Source organism: Bidens hawaiensis, unplaced genomic scaffold (assembly GCF_021521415.1).
Source record: "Bidens hawaiensis isolate Kalapana, Puna unplaced genomic scaffold, B.hawaiensis_p1.1 tig00109933_1, whole genome shotgun sequence".
Lineage (NCBI taxonomy): Eukaryota > Viridiplantae > Streptophyta > Magnoliopsida > Asterales > Asteraceae > Bidens > Bidens hawaiensis.
The window spans coordinates 1-17,539 of NW_027506834.1; the positions used below are offsets into that span (position 1 = coordinate 1).

At 31.3% G+C, this 17,539-nt stretch overlaps 1 protein-coding gene across 1 annotated transcript; it reads right to left on the reverse strand.

Moving 5' to 3' along the window:
- Positions 1-6,557: 6,557 nt before the first annotated feature.
- Positions 6,558-7,193, reverse strand: LOC143618609 (F-box protein At2g21930-like). The gene has a single exon (XM_077090748.1). The coding sequence runs from the start codon at positions 7,191-7,193 to the stop codon at positions 6,558-6,560; it is 636 nt and encodes a 211-aa protein (XP_076946863.1).
- Between the last annotated feature and the right edge of the window lie 10,346 nt (positions 7,194-17,539).

The following is a 17,539-nucleotide window of genomic DNA, read 5'->3' on the forward strand; positions in this document are numbered from 1 at the left end:
AGTCAAGGACTGAACCAAAAACCAAACTTTTGTTTAAAAGCTTTATTGTTAACTTTTTGAATGTAAAACTTGAGTATTATTATTTATAAGTTATTTTACAAGTTCCATGGTAATTGGGTATGTGGTAACCATCCTCGGTCTTATTCCGAGTCAAGGACCGAACCAAAAACCGAACTAAACCGAGTTCACTCGCTTAAGACACACAAGTGTGTTTTTAGCCACCAAAACTCATATTTTTCTTCAAGATTATATTTTAAATCAATTTTGTTAATTTCTAAACATACTTGGCATGTCGGTAACCAACTTGATCTTATAACAAGTTCGAACCGATAAGGTCGTATACTCGCTTAACGAACGTTAAGGTTCTTCACAATAGAACTACATACTTGGTTAAGTCTATTTTGATTTTATTGAGTTATCTCATAACATTTATTATTTTGGGAAGTTAACTGTGAGCTTGGTCAATTATCAAGTCTCGAACTGACAAACCCGAACACTCGTTTAAACCTCGTTTTGGTATTCTTATAACCAAAGGTTTTGCAATATCGCATTTTAACCCACATTATTACTTAACATAGGTTGAGTAAAAAAAGAAAAAAACTAATGAATAGAATACCGAGACCCGGTTTCGAGTAAACTTATTTTACAAAACTCGTTTCTTTAATTTCTCAAATATTTACATTTTAAATCCTAAACTTTATTTATTTACTTTATTTGTCATGTATTTTATTTTAAACCCTTCCAAGACTACCTACTAACACAAGACCCGTTTAATATAGGTCTTGCTCGTTAAACCGATCTCTCCGATTATTCACGACACTATCTTTCAAGTTACTTGTTAATGTGAGTACTTTTTCATCCCCCGTTTTCCATCTTTCGTTTTGGGGGTGGCATTGCATACTTATTCAAATTCAAATGATTTATACTTGAGTCTTAAACCACACACGTATTGTATATGTTTACTTAAATAAATGCTCGATTTGGTGTTATATGCTTTACATAATTATGTGCAAATCCTTGAATGCTAAGGCGGGTAGCCTCATCAAAGTATGATCATACGTTAATTCCGAGTATATATGGTATCCCCATATAGAAAGGTGTCGTCAATGTATTCTTATTGACGATTTCATTATTGTCGTCAATGTATTCTTATTGACGGTTTTATTTTCTAAATTGTTGCTATTATTTATTGTTTTCATATACTAGTTGTGGATTTCATACTATATACTTATTGTCCAAAACTATGAAATTTACTCACCAACCTTCGTGTTGACAAACTCTATTTTATGCAATGTTACAGGTTTGATGTTAGCTTGATTGGATTACTTGAAGAAACTTATTATCTTGGCTTTAGGATATTAGAAAATAAAAGAACAAGTTATTTGTTTATCTATCTATTTGGCATTTTGTATGAACAATTGTTGTGTTATTTATGATGATATGGATTTAAATGAATTGTTTAAATATTCTAACTTTATAGTGTCATTGTGCAATGAACAATCATGTCGCGCCTCGACGTTTCTGCCTTCATTGGTCGGGGTGTGACAATATACTTATCATTAAGGCAAACACATCTCCATTTGCACTATGACCTTTTTGTCCTCCATTTAGTTGTGTGTTTGCAATGTTAGATTGAATTACAATAATCCTCATTGCTAAACCTTCCAAGTTCAAATGCAAGACACCTCCATATTTAAGTGCTATTGGATAACATCATCCAACTTTTGGACGGGGTAGAGAAAGGTTCTTCCTTTCTACACAAGTATGAGAAATCATCTCAATTACCATTTCTATATACCCTAAAAGGGTTGTTTCTTAAATAGCTTCCCTCACATTTATTGCATTTTGACATAGCTTGCTTAACTTTACTTATGACCATAAATCGGCACTCATGATTTGAACAAGACCACGTCTTTGTGTCAGTGAGTTCATCAATGCTTACTAACTAATAAATTAACACATGCCATAGTGTTAGCTTCCACCACTTGATAAAGTTTAAGCTAAATTTGTCATAAGGTTGTTAACAAACCATCACAAATCTAGAAGGATTATAAATCACCATCTAGAACATACCTAAAAAGTTGAGGTCTTCTAACGATCCTCATAAGTTATATTATTTCCTTAGATTGAATGAATACCCTCTTTAAATTTGTCTATACACAAATTCATTCTTGTGTTGTGAATGTTTCACGTTAATTAGTCTTCGCAAAGCACCATAATTAACAAGTACTAGTCTAGCATGCTTTAGACTACAATACTTTAGCATGTGAACAGAAGATGCATCATTCTGATCCTTCACAGCCATTACAATATCACTTTGAAACACTCTACCCTTTGTTTAGACAAAATTATGAGACTTATTCACAATTCCCAAACCTTAATATTCAGCAAAGTCTCACAAGTTATTGTATATAGAACATACATAACTTTTTCATTCATTTAAGGAACATAACTCTTTTTCCTTTGATCTTCAAGGCTTCACCATTGACTTATATGGACTTCCAACATAAGTCTTAATCCAAATCATTTTGATGAATACATTTATTACCAATAAGATGAACGCTACTCGTCTACAATCATTATTATGTTGAGATAAAGTCAACTAGATTGACACTCAAACTCTTGGAATTCACATTTGCATAAAATGATTTATACATTTCATCGTTGTCTTTTGAAACTATTTTTTGAGATACTCTCTCAAAATGAAAGACAAACTTTCACATAATTCAAACAAAATGGATGAGAGTAGAAACATCTATATATTCATCACTTTTGTAAGCATATTATAACAAATCTTTTAATATTTACTTAAATTTAATTACAATAATAACATAATAGATCTCTTATGATTCATACTCGGTGAATTTCCAAAGATGAATATCCAATGATATAAATATCTCATTAACGTATATTATGTTACAATTCGCATTTTGTGAATCTCCAAGGAGTTAAATACGTCATCAACATATTAATTCACATTTACTTATTTTCAAGGAGGTAAATATCACATTCTTATGTATTTCATCTTAATACACTCATCACATTATTTCATGACCATCTCATGATGTTGTTATACATTTGATGTGTTGTCTTAGACTTTAGTCAACGCAACAACTCACAAGTTGTTTCTTATGCAAAATTATTTTTGCACTATCCATTTTAAATTATTCTTTTTTTAACATAAATATTTCATATTAAATAAATTTGTACGTTACAATAAATATTGTTGTATTTGTTTGTAAAACTGCATGTGTTATCCGAAGATATTGAACACAAAATAATAATACAACCGAAATACAACATAAAGTGTAAAACACTTTAATAATAATAATTTAATGGATAAGCAGACGACATCTAGACATCAAATCTCAAAGTGTTATTATCTTCAACACTTTCATCATCCGATAAGAATTATATCAATGATATCATTCTATTTTATGTGTTGAGGTACTCCCTCAAATAAAAATCTATACATACATATCCCCATATCGTCGTTTCTATTTTGCAACCATACTCTTGAACAAATATGTTCAAAACAATTTCAAATTGTTACATTTACTATACTTAAGTAGCGAAACTTGAACAATCTATCTTGTTCACACAACATAAAGTTGTCATCCACCATAAAGTATCCTTGAGAACTTTATCTTAGTTTAACATGTACTTAAATTAGCATGAGGAGCGAACCATTTTGAATTATCTAAAATATGCAAAACTTTATTTAAAAAAAAATCATTCTAAAACATTTAGTTTTGCATTATATTAATAATATCAATAAGAGCTTATAAAATTATAAATCAATACCTAAAATATCAAATGGTTTTATACGATTTAAATTTAATGCCCATGTACTTAAACGGTTTCTAGTACACAAGAAAAAAAAACATATTATAACGCACACGTTATAAACTTGAACGTTTACATATAACGTTTTCCAAGGATATAGTCTATAAAAGAAACAATTTCTAATTGTTTCTAACGCGCATACTAGATAATTAAATGTTTACATAAAACATTTTTGATTAGTATGGTTTGTAAAATAAAAAATTTCTAAACAAACATGTTAGAACTTAAACGACTTTAACGAGCACGTTAGGGGAAAAACTATACATACATGAAGCAATACATGTTGAGACAAAACCTTTTAAATTATTGGTTTTTATAATGTATAGCCCAAAAGTCGCTCCATTAACACCGAGTTAATGCTTGAATTATTGGTAACTTAATGAGAAGAATATGAAAAGACACACGTAGGATCTTTTGTGCACTATTTCACCAGAATGCATATGTATGTCTCACTACACTATTTTCTAACACGCCTGTTAAAAAATTAACGTTTACACAAAACGTTTAAACACATATATTTATATATATATAATAAATCTCATCTAACACACATGTTAGATATTTAACCATGGTCATATGTTGTATGCCAATACACCCGGTCTAACCCACAAGTTAGAAAAATAACCGATTACAAAATTGGTTTTAAACGGATGTTTTTTATGCACCATTTCTAACACGATTTTAGAAAACCGCCAATTACAACAATCATTTTAAAATGAACGGTTTACTAAGAACCACTTTTCTTGTTAGAATACTCACGATTACAAAAATCGTTTCTAAACCAAGCAGCCGAATCAAACATTTTGTTACGTAACACAATATTTTTTTTAATATAAAATTGTACTCAAATCTTTTAAAATATCCAAAAGAATGTTGTACTACACATGATATTATTTTCCAAAATTATTTCTAAAAATTTCATGAATTTTTTTTTTCCAAAAACCTTTTATATTAATTCTTTTGTTAACCCAAAACCTTATAAATAAGGTTTTAAGATTGTAGTAACAATCTCACGAAATCTGTTTTAAGATTGTAGGACATGGGTCACTCTTTTATTAAAAATAAAATAAAATAAACGTTAACAATACTCTCGTTAGTAATGGGAAACATAAGAGTACAATATCGTTTACAAAATCGAATAAAATAAATATAACATACAGGTTTTTGTATTCAAAATTGATAGGATATGGTGCCTTCATCGGGTATTTCATGTAATAGCTTCGTCTTGTGTCTTCATCATATTTGGTCTTTGACTAAGCACATTGACTATCATAAAAAGCAAACAAAATATTGACGGTTGTGGCTGAGGATTCTTGTTCAACACGGGTCTCTTAAAACAGATTTCGCGTCTCTACTTAGACAACGCGTCTGTCTCCCAAGGTACAACAGCCGAAGCAGTATGTACTGCCAGGGAAGGCTACGCACCCGAGGCTACACCAGATACTTTTGTGTGCTAGAACTTGGTAATATAAAGATGAAGTTTAGAGAGTTTTCCTCTCCCATATTTCTTGGAAATAAAATATACAAAGGCTTATTTTGATGATCATCATTTTTGTTGCAAACTTCTCTCTTTTTCTTTTAGCAAATTTATGCAATAAACATGGATAAGTGAAATGTCTCATTTAATTTGAGACATAAACACTAAAAAATCTCATTAAGAGACATAAATAAAACTCTACCTAAGAGTTTATTTTTAATTCACCATATTAAAAGTTTCATTAATAATTTCACTAAAAAATATCCATTCATTTACATAAATTTCCAACACAAAACACGTTGTATTTGATATACACAAAACCATTGTATTTGAAATAATAAGAGTGTTCTATTTGATAATAATAAACCGTTGTAAATGACTTTTCTTCTCTTTTTAAAAATCTCTTAAAACGATTCACTTTTACCTTTTAAAGCCGTCCCAACCTTTATAAAACGCATACATATAAAGATAATAACTTGTTGGATCGGTTATAATAGCTTTAACTAAAGCATGTTAGGAAAAAAAACCAAAACAAAACACCAAGGAAGCCTGTATGACTACATAAATTCATCACATGAATTATCATTGATATTACAATTAATTTATAATACAAGAGTTACAAAGGCAACAACATAAATCAAGAAAATTACAATCAAACAATATTGACTAAATTAATAGATGAGGATTATGTGCCTTGATCCTTGCCTTGACAATAGTTTCCAATAAAGCCATTCAAAGAGATTAGAAAACCGTTATACCATGTCTATGCTTCAAAAGGAAACTGCCTACAACCCCAAGATCATTGATCTGTTTTGAGCGGGGTTCATAGACAGCAAGCGAACCATGTGTGACAATTGGATGATAGTTTTTGTTATATACAACTATAGGTTCACCACTCCTCCTAAATCCACGTACATGTACGTGTCTAGGTACATATACACTTCCAGGTAGATGTGCGTGAACATCAACAGCGAATAATTTTGTAAAGGAACCGTCATCCCCCATCATCCATACACAAGTAGCTTTTGAACGACATATTTGAAGCACAACAAGAGACTCCCTTAGCTTACAGGGGGTCAGGTAATTAACCAAAGACAAGCGGGCTAAGCTACCAGGGAGGTTTACTCGTCTAAAATCTTCGGTTGTCAAATCAAATGTAATAATAAAACTGGTAATTGTATCATGAGCAAGCCAATACATAACATCGCCTACAAGCGCTCTAACGTTCCAAAACTTAAAACGATTTACAAGGGAGATTCCCATACGGTTTTCTCCAAGCCCCTTGGCTTAATGAAAAAACCTGAATATCCATTGGGGTGAATTTGACACCAGGCCTCCTCTCAAATGTATGATCAACGTGTGTAACCTTGACAATCTTAGCGTTGGCGGTCTTGGAACAAACCCCAAAACCTAAAACGTCTACATATTTATGATCATCTCCCACATCAGGGACAACATGAACAACCTTTCGAACGCAAGGATTCCACAAAAGAGCTAGAGTCGTTCCGGGACGCGGACGACCATCAGAGCCCCGTAGGCAATCACAGTACAAACACAACACGCCGTAAGAGCTGCCGATTACGACTAGGTTACAGTCTGGAAGTGTTTTAAGCAATGGGGGAAAAGTAAGAGGAACAGGAGGCGGCGGAGGGAGCGTACCATCATCAACAATCGAATCGAATTTTGGCACACAAAGATGATCATAACCTATGACCACATGATGTTGGCCGGTATAACGAGAAACGAAATAGTAAGAGTCGATCAGAGACTTCCATGCTTTGGAGACCGACCGGAATTGAATCAATGATTTGACGGGAAGCCTTCTCACGATTTCCACTAGGATGTCGTCGTGTAATGGTGGTGGCGCCATTGATCGATCTAGGGTTTGTTTTTGTTTGCATGCAAGATATAATATAATAAATAAAAGAAAAGATTTTGGGTTGGACATATATATATATAGCAATTATCAAGTCCACCGTCGGTCTGGGCAGATGTATTAATATGCACTTTTCGTCCTCATGTTTATTGATTTCTTTAACTAATCGTCCTCTAACTTATTGGAATTCATAGTTTATTATATCTCTTCCTATTTTATCTTTTTTTTTACGTATGTGCCACTGTTTCCTTTTCTAAAGATTATTTTTCAGGTCTGGCCCAAGGGAAAGGGAAGGGCGGGAAGGGTGATGGACCTAGGCCTACTCTTCCGAGAGACCCATAATTATTAAAAAAAAAATTATATTTTAAATATAGTTTTGTTTTAACATAGAAACCTATAAAATGACTTATTAGTTGAGTGGAAAGTTTTATGGTTTATGGAAACAAAGGTTATGAGTTTAATTCTCAAAATTAGTAATCTATTTTTAATAAAAAAAATTCATTTGTTTCATATGATTCATTTTAGTAAGATGTTTATTATTGTTTGTTTGTTTGGAGTTTTGAAAGACAATCTATAGTAAAATTGTCAAATTATCTATTACATAATAAAAAATGTTGATTTTAAAGGCCCGTTTTTTTTACTCGTCTCAGGCCCCAAAATTTTAAGAGGTTCTCAGAGACGGCTCTGTCCTTTTGTATATATTTATAGAGAACAATTTTCTCTAGGTTTCATTCCGAAATATACATCGACCTTGAAATGATTGATTTCTTCATTGTATCAGAGTCAGGTTCAATCACGTTCTAATATTAGCCAAACCTTAAATCGAAGCTTATTCACTCGACACCATGGCTAGGGATCAAATCAAAAGCAACAACAAGAACCAAAACATTCCAGATCCTAATGAATCCAGCCTAAGGAACAATACCACTTATCAGATACATCGGTCTAATCCTACAATCATCAAATGCATATACAACGCCTACAATTATCAAATACAACGGTTTATATTTCATTTATGCAACTATTAAATACCAAAACAGAATATATATAAACCAATATATTAAAAGAAGCAACCAAAATTTAACCATATAATGTTTCTACATCAATAAATCCACCCATAACCAAAACTTTAAACATAATTAACCATCTAATGTTTCTACATAGTTCACAATTTAACATTGTGATCACAAGCGAGAACCTTTGATGAGACCATGAGAACCCATAAGAACTGCTGAAAGCTTAACCCTAAGAAGATACTCCCATCCTTGAATGGATGCAAAATACCAACCATAACTACGTACACAAAATATTTTTTTTTTAAATTCAACATTTTTAATATTAAGACTTAAAAAAAACTAAAAATATACTTTAAATAACTGACCTGAAATGAAGTCATTATAAATCCATTATAGAAAAAAAATATATCAATAACATGAACTTATTTTATTATCATTCTAATCAATACAAAAATTAACCATTGTTTATATTAATAAAATATTATAGAAATGAAGTCCGACTTTGACTTTTCAAAGACAAATGTTACATTTACACACCATGTGGAAAGGGAATAGTAATAACAACTACTAAGAAAAGTAACTTAGATGGTAACATGTTTAAGACAGATAATCTTTAAACACAAGAAAAAGATTTTACCATACTTTAAATTAATTTTTACACCATTAATATGAACGATCAAAAGTAGAAGGTAAAGCAACACATAACTTATATGAATACAACACAAGTTTAGTGCTATACAAATTACATATAGATTTTCATTCTTTTCCTCCGTGGTACATAAATGAATTAAAGAGAAGTGCTAGTACTAATAACTAGGCTATTGACCCGTGTACGACACGGGTGAAAATATAGAAATCATTTAACAAACACATACAATTTAAATGACAAGATAATTTGTAGTAATTTTTTTGGACGACAACATGATATTAATTATGAACGTAATTCAAATACACAAATAAATGTAATGTAAAATCATAGAAACATGAAAATTCCTATAAAAACATATATATTTCACAAATAAATGTTGTAATAAATACTGCAAACATATAATATAGAACTTAAGGACTTAACATAAGAAATTATATTGTCAATAAGATAACTGAAACTTATCAATTGTACTGAGGAAAAATGTTGTTAATTTACTGAGGAAAGTAAATTAACGCGATGTAAATATCTATAGAAAATAATATACTTTTAAAAATTCATATCTTCAATAGGAATATTTAAAAAATATACTTTAAAATTTTAATAGTTAGTATTCATCACATTCACTTAAAATAAACATAATAATTTAATTGGATTTAGGTTGGTGACATTATTACATCTTATGTTACACTTTTAATTATTACAAGCTAACAAAAACAACGAAAATTGAATTTCGACATTAAGTGTTAAAACGTAGTTAAAATATGTTGTCAATCAACATTGAAAAAAATGGTTACAGCATATTCCATTATGCTAGTTTACTTATTTTTGACTAATTATGTATGTTACATTTTGTATAGCCGATGGTGCATAAAAAATCAATTGTTATTTGACAATACATTATATATATATGTACGTGTGTGTGCGTGTATGTGTGTGTGTTTATTAAAAACCATTATTTCCTACACTCACACACTTACTATTTATCAATGTTCAAATCTTGCTACATATTGTACAACTAACTATTGCACAAGTATTATATAAGCTTTTAAAACATAAACACTAAGTTTTTTTTTTCGTATAATTTTTCACAGTAGTTTCAAATAATTACCTTTTTAGCCTCTAAACTTTTATTATAAACTTTGGTTTATTAGACTTTTGGCATAAATGTTTTTACATTTATATTTTTTTAACCCCTCAACTTAGTTTAATATATTTACTTTTTGACTCATCAACTTTGGTAATGAAACTTTTGGCACAAAACTTTTACCAAAACAATCGAACCGATGTCGACCGACTTCTCGCCGTGTGCCCGTCGCAAACGTGATAGCTTTTGAACATGTAACGCATTTTACCCGCTCCGCAGCAACGCGTGGGGTAGAAATACTTGTTCACATTTATAGTATATTGTATCCTTTGATGTAAACTTTAACTTGAAACTAATAGCATAACGAAATAAATCTAAATATACGTTACTGTATTAAAACGTTATAAATAAATTGTTATCGTTCGAAATGGTAATCAGTGGCTCTATTGGCGTTGACACTACACTTTTATAAAAAAAACATTATTATATAACATTTGAAGGGTAGATAATGAATATTAAAATGACTAACTATTTGAATAGTATAATATAACAAGGTTACCATATGAAAATGAGGAACACCATAAATGTTGACAGAAAAACGTATATAGCGTGCTGTCTAATTTTGTTGATTTAATGAAGGATTTTAATACACAAAACGTAACAATTAGAAAAATGGGACAATAAAGAGTATTAAGTTTAGTCACAATTGTGGCTTTTCTATTGGATGTTCATAATGTAATTGTTAAAACATGGAAATTATAAAAATTAACCGGAAAACATAAATAACATACCTTAGTCTATTGGATACGAAAAAAAATGCTTAACTTCAGATGGCATAGAAACGACATAGAAGATTATAAAATCGTTAATGTAAAAGTGCCTAACTCACCAACATTGTGTGTTGAATGTATATGAATAAAATGTATAGAGTTGAATAATATTCAACTTTATATATGTAAATTATGAGTTACTATTTTATTTGATATCATAATCATTAATCATTATTATTAACATTAATATATGAATTGAATTGTTTAGCTTTGAATAATATTATTTATTTTTGAATTATTTAATTACCAAGAAAATTTGAGAAGACTTTGTATGTATGGAAACTATAGTGATGGACTAATAGGTAGTTGACATTCGTTGAAAAAGTCTATTATTTTAATAGTATAGGTAGATATTAATTGCAAACAAATAAAAAATAAAGAAATAAACTTACAGTTTCATATTCAGAACCTTGACATAGGTGGAGCCAAATTCAATTATTCTTCAATAGATGTCATAAATTCTTTAATGCATCTTCTATAAATCGGTTAATTTTATATTGACTAAGAACCCTTGTATCATGCATTATCTAAAATATATAAAGGTTAGCTTATAATTCAACACACGGACATATATATATATATATATATATATATATATATATATATATATATATATATATATATATATATATGGATGTGTTTGTGTGTATTCAATTTAGCACATTCAAAATAAAAGTATATGAAATATACTAACAAATTCCTCTCTGCAACACATCACAATATCATGCATGGCCTTTATTACATAAGTTCCATCATCTGAAGGGTTGAAATATGCAAGCACTAAGTTCGATCACCCAGGAATTGATTTGATGTCCTTCGACTTCATATAAATACCTAAAATTAAAAAAGAAAAAGATTTTAAGGCTAATAACACTCATTTATATATAAAAATGTTGGTGATTTTAGTGTCACTTGCTATTTTATGTAACTGGAATAAACACGAGTGCCAATGAAAATTTAAATTATGATCTGATGCAAGCGGGTATGTGCGGAGTGCACAATTGAATGTAAGAATAATTTAAATTCTATAACTAATATATTAAATGCTTTAGAATATATTAATTTCATATTAATATGATTGATTTTGAATTAAAGTAATATAGATATATATATTATTTAATATTAATCTAATAAACCTTTTCTTACGGATCATTAGGAAACATGTGTTTTATTTTTGAAATTTAAAATCATATGGATAGACAACTACTTTTGATAGTTATCAAAAACAAATAAAACCGTTTGGAAACTGCTATTTTTCAGTTATGGTTTTGATTATAAATTAGCACTCTTTAGCAACATAAATATATACGATTTCAGATTTTGGGATTTTGATTTATTGCCTTAAATCATAGTTGTTTTAGTAGATTATCCCAAGATTAAAATTCGTGTAACCTAGGCAATTAGGGTCGAATTGTTAATCAAGGAAAGTGATTTCATACACGATCTACTAAATAATCTAGTCTCTGTTCTTTTCAATCTTCTTTTCTATCATAATTTCTAACAATCTTGATTAACAATTTCGTATTCATGGCTGGTTCTGTGAAAGAGATGACATCCAACATCAACAAATTGAACAAGTTTGACGGCCGTTATTTCCGTTGCTAGCATAAAAAGGTGCATTTTCTGTTAACGACATTGAAGGTGGTGTATGTCTTGTCTACATCTATTTCTGAAGTTGATGAGAATTCCACGCTGGAACAAATCAGGAGGCGGAACAAGTGGGAGAATGATGACTATATATGCCGGGGTCATATTCTGAATGGAATGTCGAACTCTCTATTCGATATTTATCAACATGTGGGAAGTGCAACTCCCAAAGCAAGTTCGCCACCAGCTGTAGCAGCACCATACGCTACAGTTGTGAACAATGACAGTTGTGTACCATAGTCAGTAGCTGAAAATACAACATTTTTGTTACTTGACCAACCATCAGGAGAAGCAAATACAACGGGTACGCTAATCAATAAGATTGATGAAGTAGCAATTAATGCGTTGGATTTATTCAGGCAATTTTCCCCTAAGTGATTTATATGAATCATTAATTTTTCCTGAAATATCAGCAAAAAAACAAGTCAAAATTGATTCAAATAATAGGTTAAAGTTTTTAGTATCTCTAATATTCTTTATTCCGTCCCGCGCAGAACTATGGAATGATCTTGAATCCAAGTATATTGCAGAAGACGCATCTTCTAAAAAGTTCCTGGTAAGTGATTTCAATAATTATAAGATGGTAGATTCTCGATCCATAATGGAACAATATAATGAACTTGTTCGTATCCTTGGTCAATTTACACAACATAATATGAATATGGACGAGTCCATTGCTGTATCTAGTATAATTGATAAATTACCATCTTCATGGAAAGATTACAAACATACTTTAAAACATCAAAAAGAGGAGATGTCTATGGTTCAATTGGGAAGTGATTTACGTATTGAAGAATCTCTTCGATTACAAGAAAATCGCAATGGTAAAGAGAAAATTGAATCTGTGAAATCTGGACATCCCTCTGAACAATCTGGACAGCCTTCTGTTCATATGGTTGAAGATAAAAAGACTTGCACCAACAAAGGAAAAGGGATAAAACACAAGTTTATTTCTCACAATAAACCGAATAAGAAACATAAAGATTTGGTGTGTTGGAGATGTCACAAACCGGGACATCTGAAACGTGATTGTCGAGTAAAAATTTACAACAATGGTGCTGGAACTAGTGGGGTTGGAAATGGGTCTAAAGACCCGGCTTTGAAAAATGAAGGTAACGAAATTACTAATCTTAATAATTCGGTTAAGAATTATTGTTCACTTATTCCTCTATCCTTTTTTGTACAGGATGATGACAATGAATGGTGGGTCGACTCGGGTGCAACAAGTCACTATTGTAAAGATCAGTGTTGGTTCGAGAAATTTATACCGATAGATGATGGATCCTTTGTCAAGATGGGAGATCATTCGATTCAACCTATATGTGGTGTTGGTGTTGTTAATATGTCTTTTACTTCTGGAAAAACTATTAAATTAGTAGATGCTGTGTATGTACCTAACCTTCGTAAGAATCTTGTTAGTGGTACTTGTTTAAATTGTGAAGGTTACAAGCAAGTGTATGAATATAATAAATATGTTTTATCTAAATGTGACATGTTCATTGGTTTTGGTTATTATTGTAGTAGAAATAGAATGTTTGAATTAAATATTGATCATAAAAATATTCAAATAAAGAATTCTATTTTTATGACATCTAACACACTACAAGTTAATAATTACTCTATGTTATGGCATGCTCGTTTAGGTCATATAAATTATAGGAAAATGTATGATATGTCTAGAGATGGTTTGATTCCAGCATTTTATTTAAAAACAGAAAGTTGTAAGACGTGTATGCTCACAAAAATTACAAGAAAACCTTTTCCAAAAGTTAATAGAAAATCTGAGATACTAGAAGTTGTACATAGTGATTTATGTGACTTTCATTCTACACCTTCATTGGGTAATAAAAATTATTTTATCACTTTTATTGATGATGCTACTCGATTTTGTTATGTGTATCTTTTAAATTCCAAAGATGAATCTTTGGATAAATTTAGAATTTATAAAACCGAGGTTGAATTACAACTAGGTAGGTCAATAAAATGTCTAAGAACCGACCGAGGAGGTGAGTATATGGATCGTCAATATTTTCAATCAGTTGGTATTATTCATGAAACAAGTGCTCCATACACACCTCAACAAAATGGTATTGCTGAACGGAAAAATAGAGTTTTGAAGGAAATGATCAACTCAATGCTTTCTTATTCTGGTTTAGGTAAAGCATTTCGGGGAGAAGCCTTTTTGACATCCTATTTTATACTTAATAGAGTTCCAAACAAGAAAAACAAATCATCCCCTTACAAGCTCTGGTTTAACAAAGAACCGAGTTTATCCTATTTTCGTATATGGGGTTGTCGAGCTATTGTAAAGTTACCTGAACCTAAATTGAAAGCTTTGGGTGAACATGGAGTTGACTGCATATTTATTGGTTACGTAGAAAATTCCAAAGCGTATAGGTTCTATGTTATGGAACCTAACGATTCAATTTCGGTTAATACTGTAATAGAGTCTCGAGATGTTATTTTTGATGAAATGAGATTTTCTTCAATTATTAGACCTAAGGATCTGATTCCTAATGCTAATGAAGTACAAAATTCTGGAACATCAAATTATGTAAAAGATACGGAATATCAACCAATTCGGAAAAGCAAAAGAGGTCGAATTGCTAAAAATTTTGGTTCCGACTTGTTATAAGGCTAAATATATATAAATCCCTTGTATATTTTATATATTATTTTATTAGTTTATGTTCGGTTTTTATTAGAATTTGTATACTACTAACATATGTGAATAATGTAGGTTCCGGGACTTGTTCATGATTAAAAAGGGTGAAAAAAGAGCTAAAACAAGCCAAACCGGTGAACCGGAGCATCAGAATTGAACCGGACCGCATCAGGAAACGAACCGGACCAGTCAGCCCTCCCTCGTCGAAGCGCCGCGCGACCGGGAGGCCAAATCCCGCCGCACCGGGCATCCCGTTTCGCGTATTTTCTTCGGTTTTTATCAGTTTTTGGCCCAGGAAACCTATTTAAACACTCCTAAACTTAATCCTGAGCATACCCTGCGAACCAGAGCCGAATTTGGAGTTTCCTGGAGCTTAGGATTGCAATATTTGGTGGGTTTGAAGGCTAGGAATCAGCCGGCGAAGTGCTTATCATCCAAGAACGAAGACCACGGGTTTTATCGCCTTTAATCTTCCGTTCTTATTTATTTTCATCATGATTTCGTCTATTATTTTTTGTTTGATTTTAAGATGCTAGGCTAACATTATAGACTGCCTAGGCTTATGATGAACCTTTGTTGACGTTTGATTTTGACTTTGGATTTATTTATCGTTATGGTTTTTATGAACTAGTAAAAGGTTTACTTATATTAAATTGATGCATATGGATATTTAGGATTGTTTGATTAATTATTATTATTCCATAGTTACCTTGATTATTGTTTGTCATTATGATAGGTCGCTATTAGGTCAATTACTTTGTGTTCTTGATTATTTTATGATTGAGATGCATTAAGATCATAGGAATAATATTAGTTAATCAAATAAACCTAAGTGTGCTGCTAACCTAAATAGCTGTAAGGTGCTAGGTTATTGATAGGTCTTTGTTGACCAGGATTGCTAGATTTAGTTCTTCGTAAGGAGTCCTTCTAGGTTTGATCGGTTAACTTTGTCTATCGAGTCAATTAAATATATTAGACTGCCTTTGATTTCCGCACTGTAAAGTAGGATTTCGTATAAAGGAACTGGTTTGTAATCAATTATGTGACCATAAGGAAACTTGATTTTTAATACTGGTGTGCGTTAAAACTTATTAGAAATCCATAGGTGTCTCTTGAGAAGGGTCAGGGGTCTTGTTCGGGTTTTCTCTTAAGCGTCTAGATTACGATCCCAGTTCCATAACTAAGTATTATCCCGGGTTAATTGATAACTGACATTTAGGGATTCTAGCCTAGGTAGTTATCTTGTCATCATTTGAATTAAGTCCAGGGTTAAGTCGTTTTTAAGTCTTTAGTTTTATTAATTAGTTTAATTTTAGTTTTTAAGTAAAACCCCCTAATAATAATAGATAAATAGTCGTGTCTGTAGTTAAGTCTAAATTTAGCTAGTTAACGTAATTTAAAGAGTCCTGTGGGTTCGATATCCGGACTTACTTAGCTATACTAGAGTCGATCGGTTCACTTGCCGGTTAGTAGTTTAGTCAAGTTTAAGAGTCTAGAATTTATTACTTAGTGTCTAGATTAGCGTGTTTTTATATAACTACTTTTAGCACATCAAGTTTTTGACGCCGTTGCCGGAGATTCTTGGCAATTGCATTACTAGCTTTGATTAGACTTACCTGTTACATACGTGCTATTTGTATTTTGTTTTGTTTTTGAGTCGTAGGAGTCTAAGTAGTTTTTATTGTATTTTATTTTATTTTTCTTTTTGTTTTTGAGTTGTAGGAGTTAGGTTAATATATTTTAGTTTAGTTGCTTTAAATTAGTTTATTTTTTTAATATATTGTTTATTGCTATTCTCTGGTGCTCGTGATACTTTTTTGTTTACATTTATCTTTGCAGTGATCTTCATGGAGTGCTACTATGAGCCCAAATTTTGCCCGATATATGATAGGATGGGGAATGTTGTTGGTTGTAAGGACTCATCTGGTGCAATGATGGATTACATACCACATCAAGAAGAGATATTCATTGATTTCATGCGTGTCGTTCATAGCATGAATCCAAGTACACCGCTTGGGGATTTTATGGATGAGTTTCGGTCAGGCTTAAAATGTCGAATACAACTTAGTGAACCGATGATAGAGTTGGAGGTTGTTGGTTTGCAGAATCAGATGGAGGAGAGTATTCCCTCTTGGGAGGACGAGTTTTGAGATGAATTTGGAGAAGAGTTATTGGGTTTAACCGATATGGATGAGAGTGATTTTAACCCTGAAATGGATATTAAGGAGCTTGAAGTATTGTTATTCGGGAAACCGGTTGAGAAGCTAATTGTCAAAGGGAATCACAAGAGATATTCGAAGAGTTGAAGAATAAAGAACCGCATCTCATTGTGAAACATCCGCGTGTGCGCGGTAAAACTGGCAGATTATTAGAGATACTCGTTCGTGGATCACCACATAAATCAAGAGCCCCAAGAAAGAGGACAACTAGAGTTTGGAATCAAAGTGTG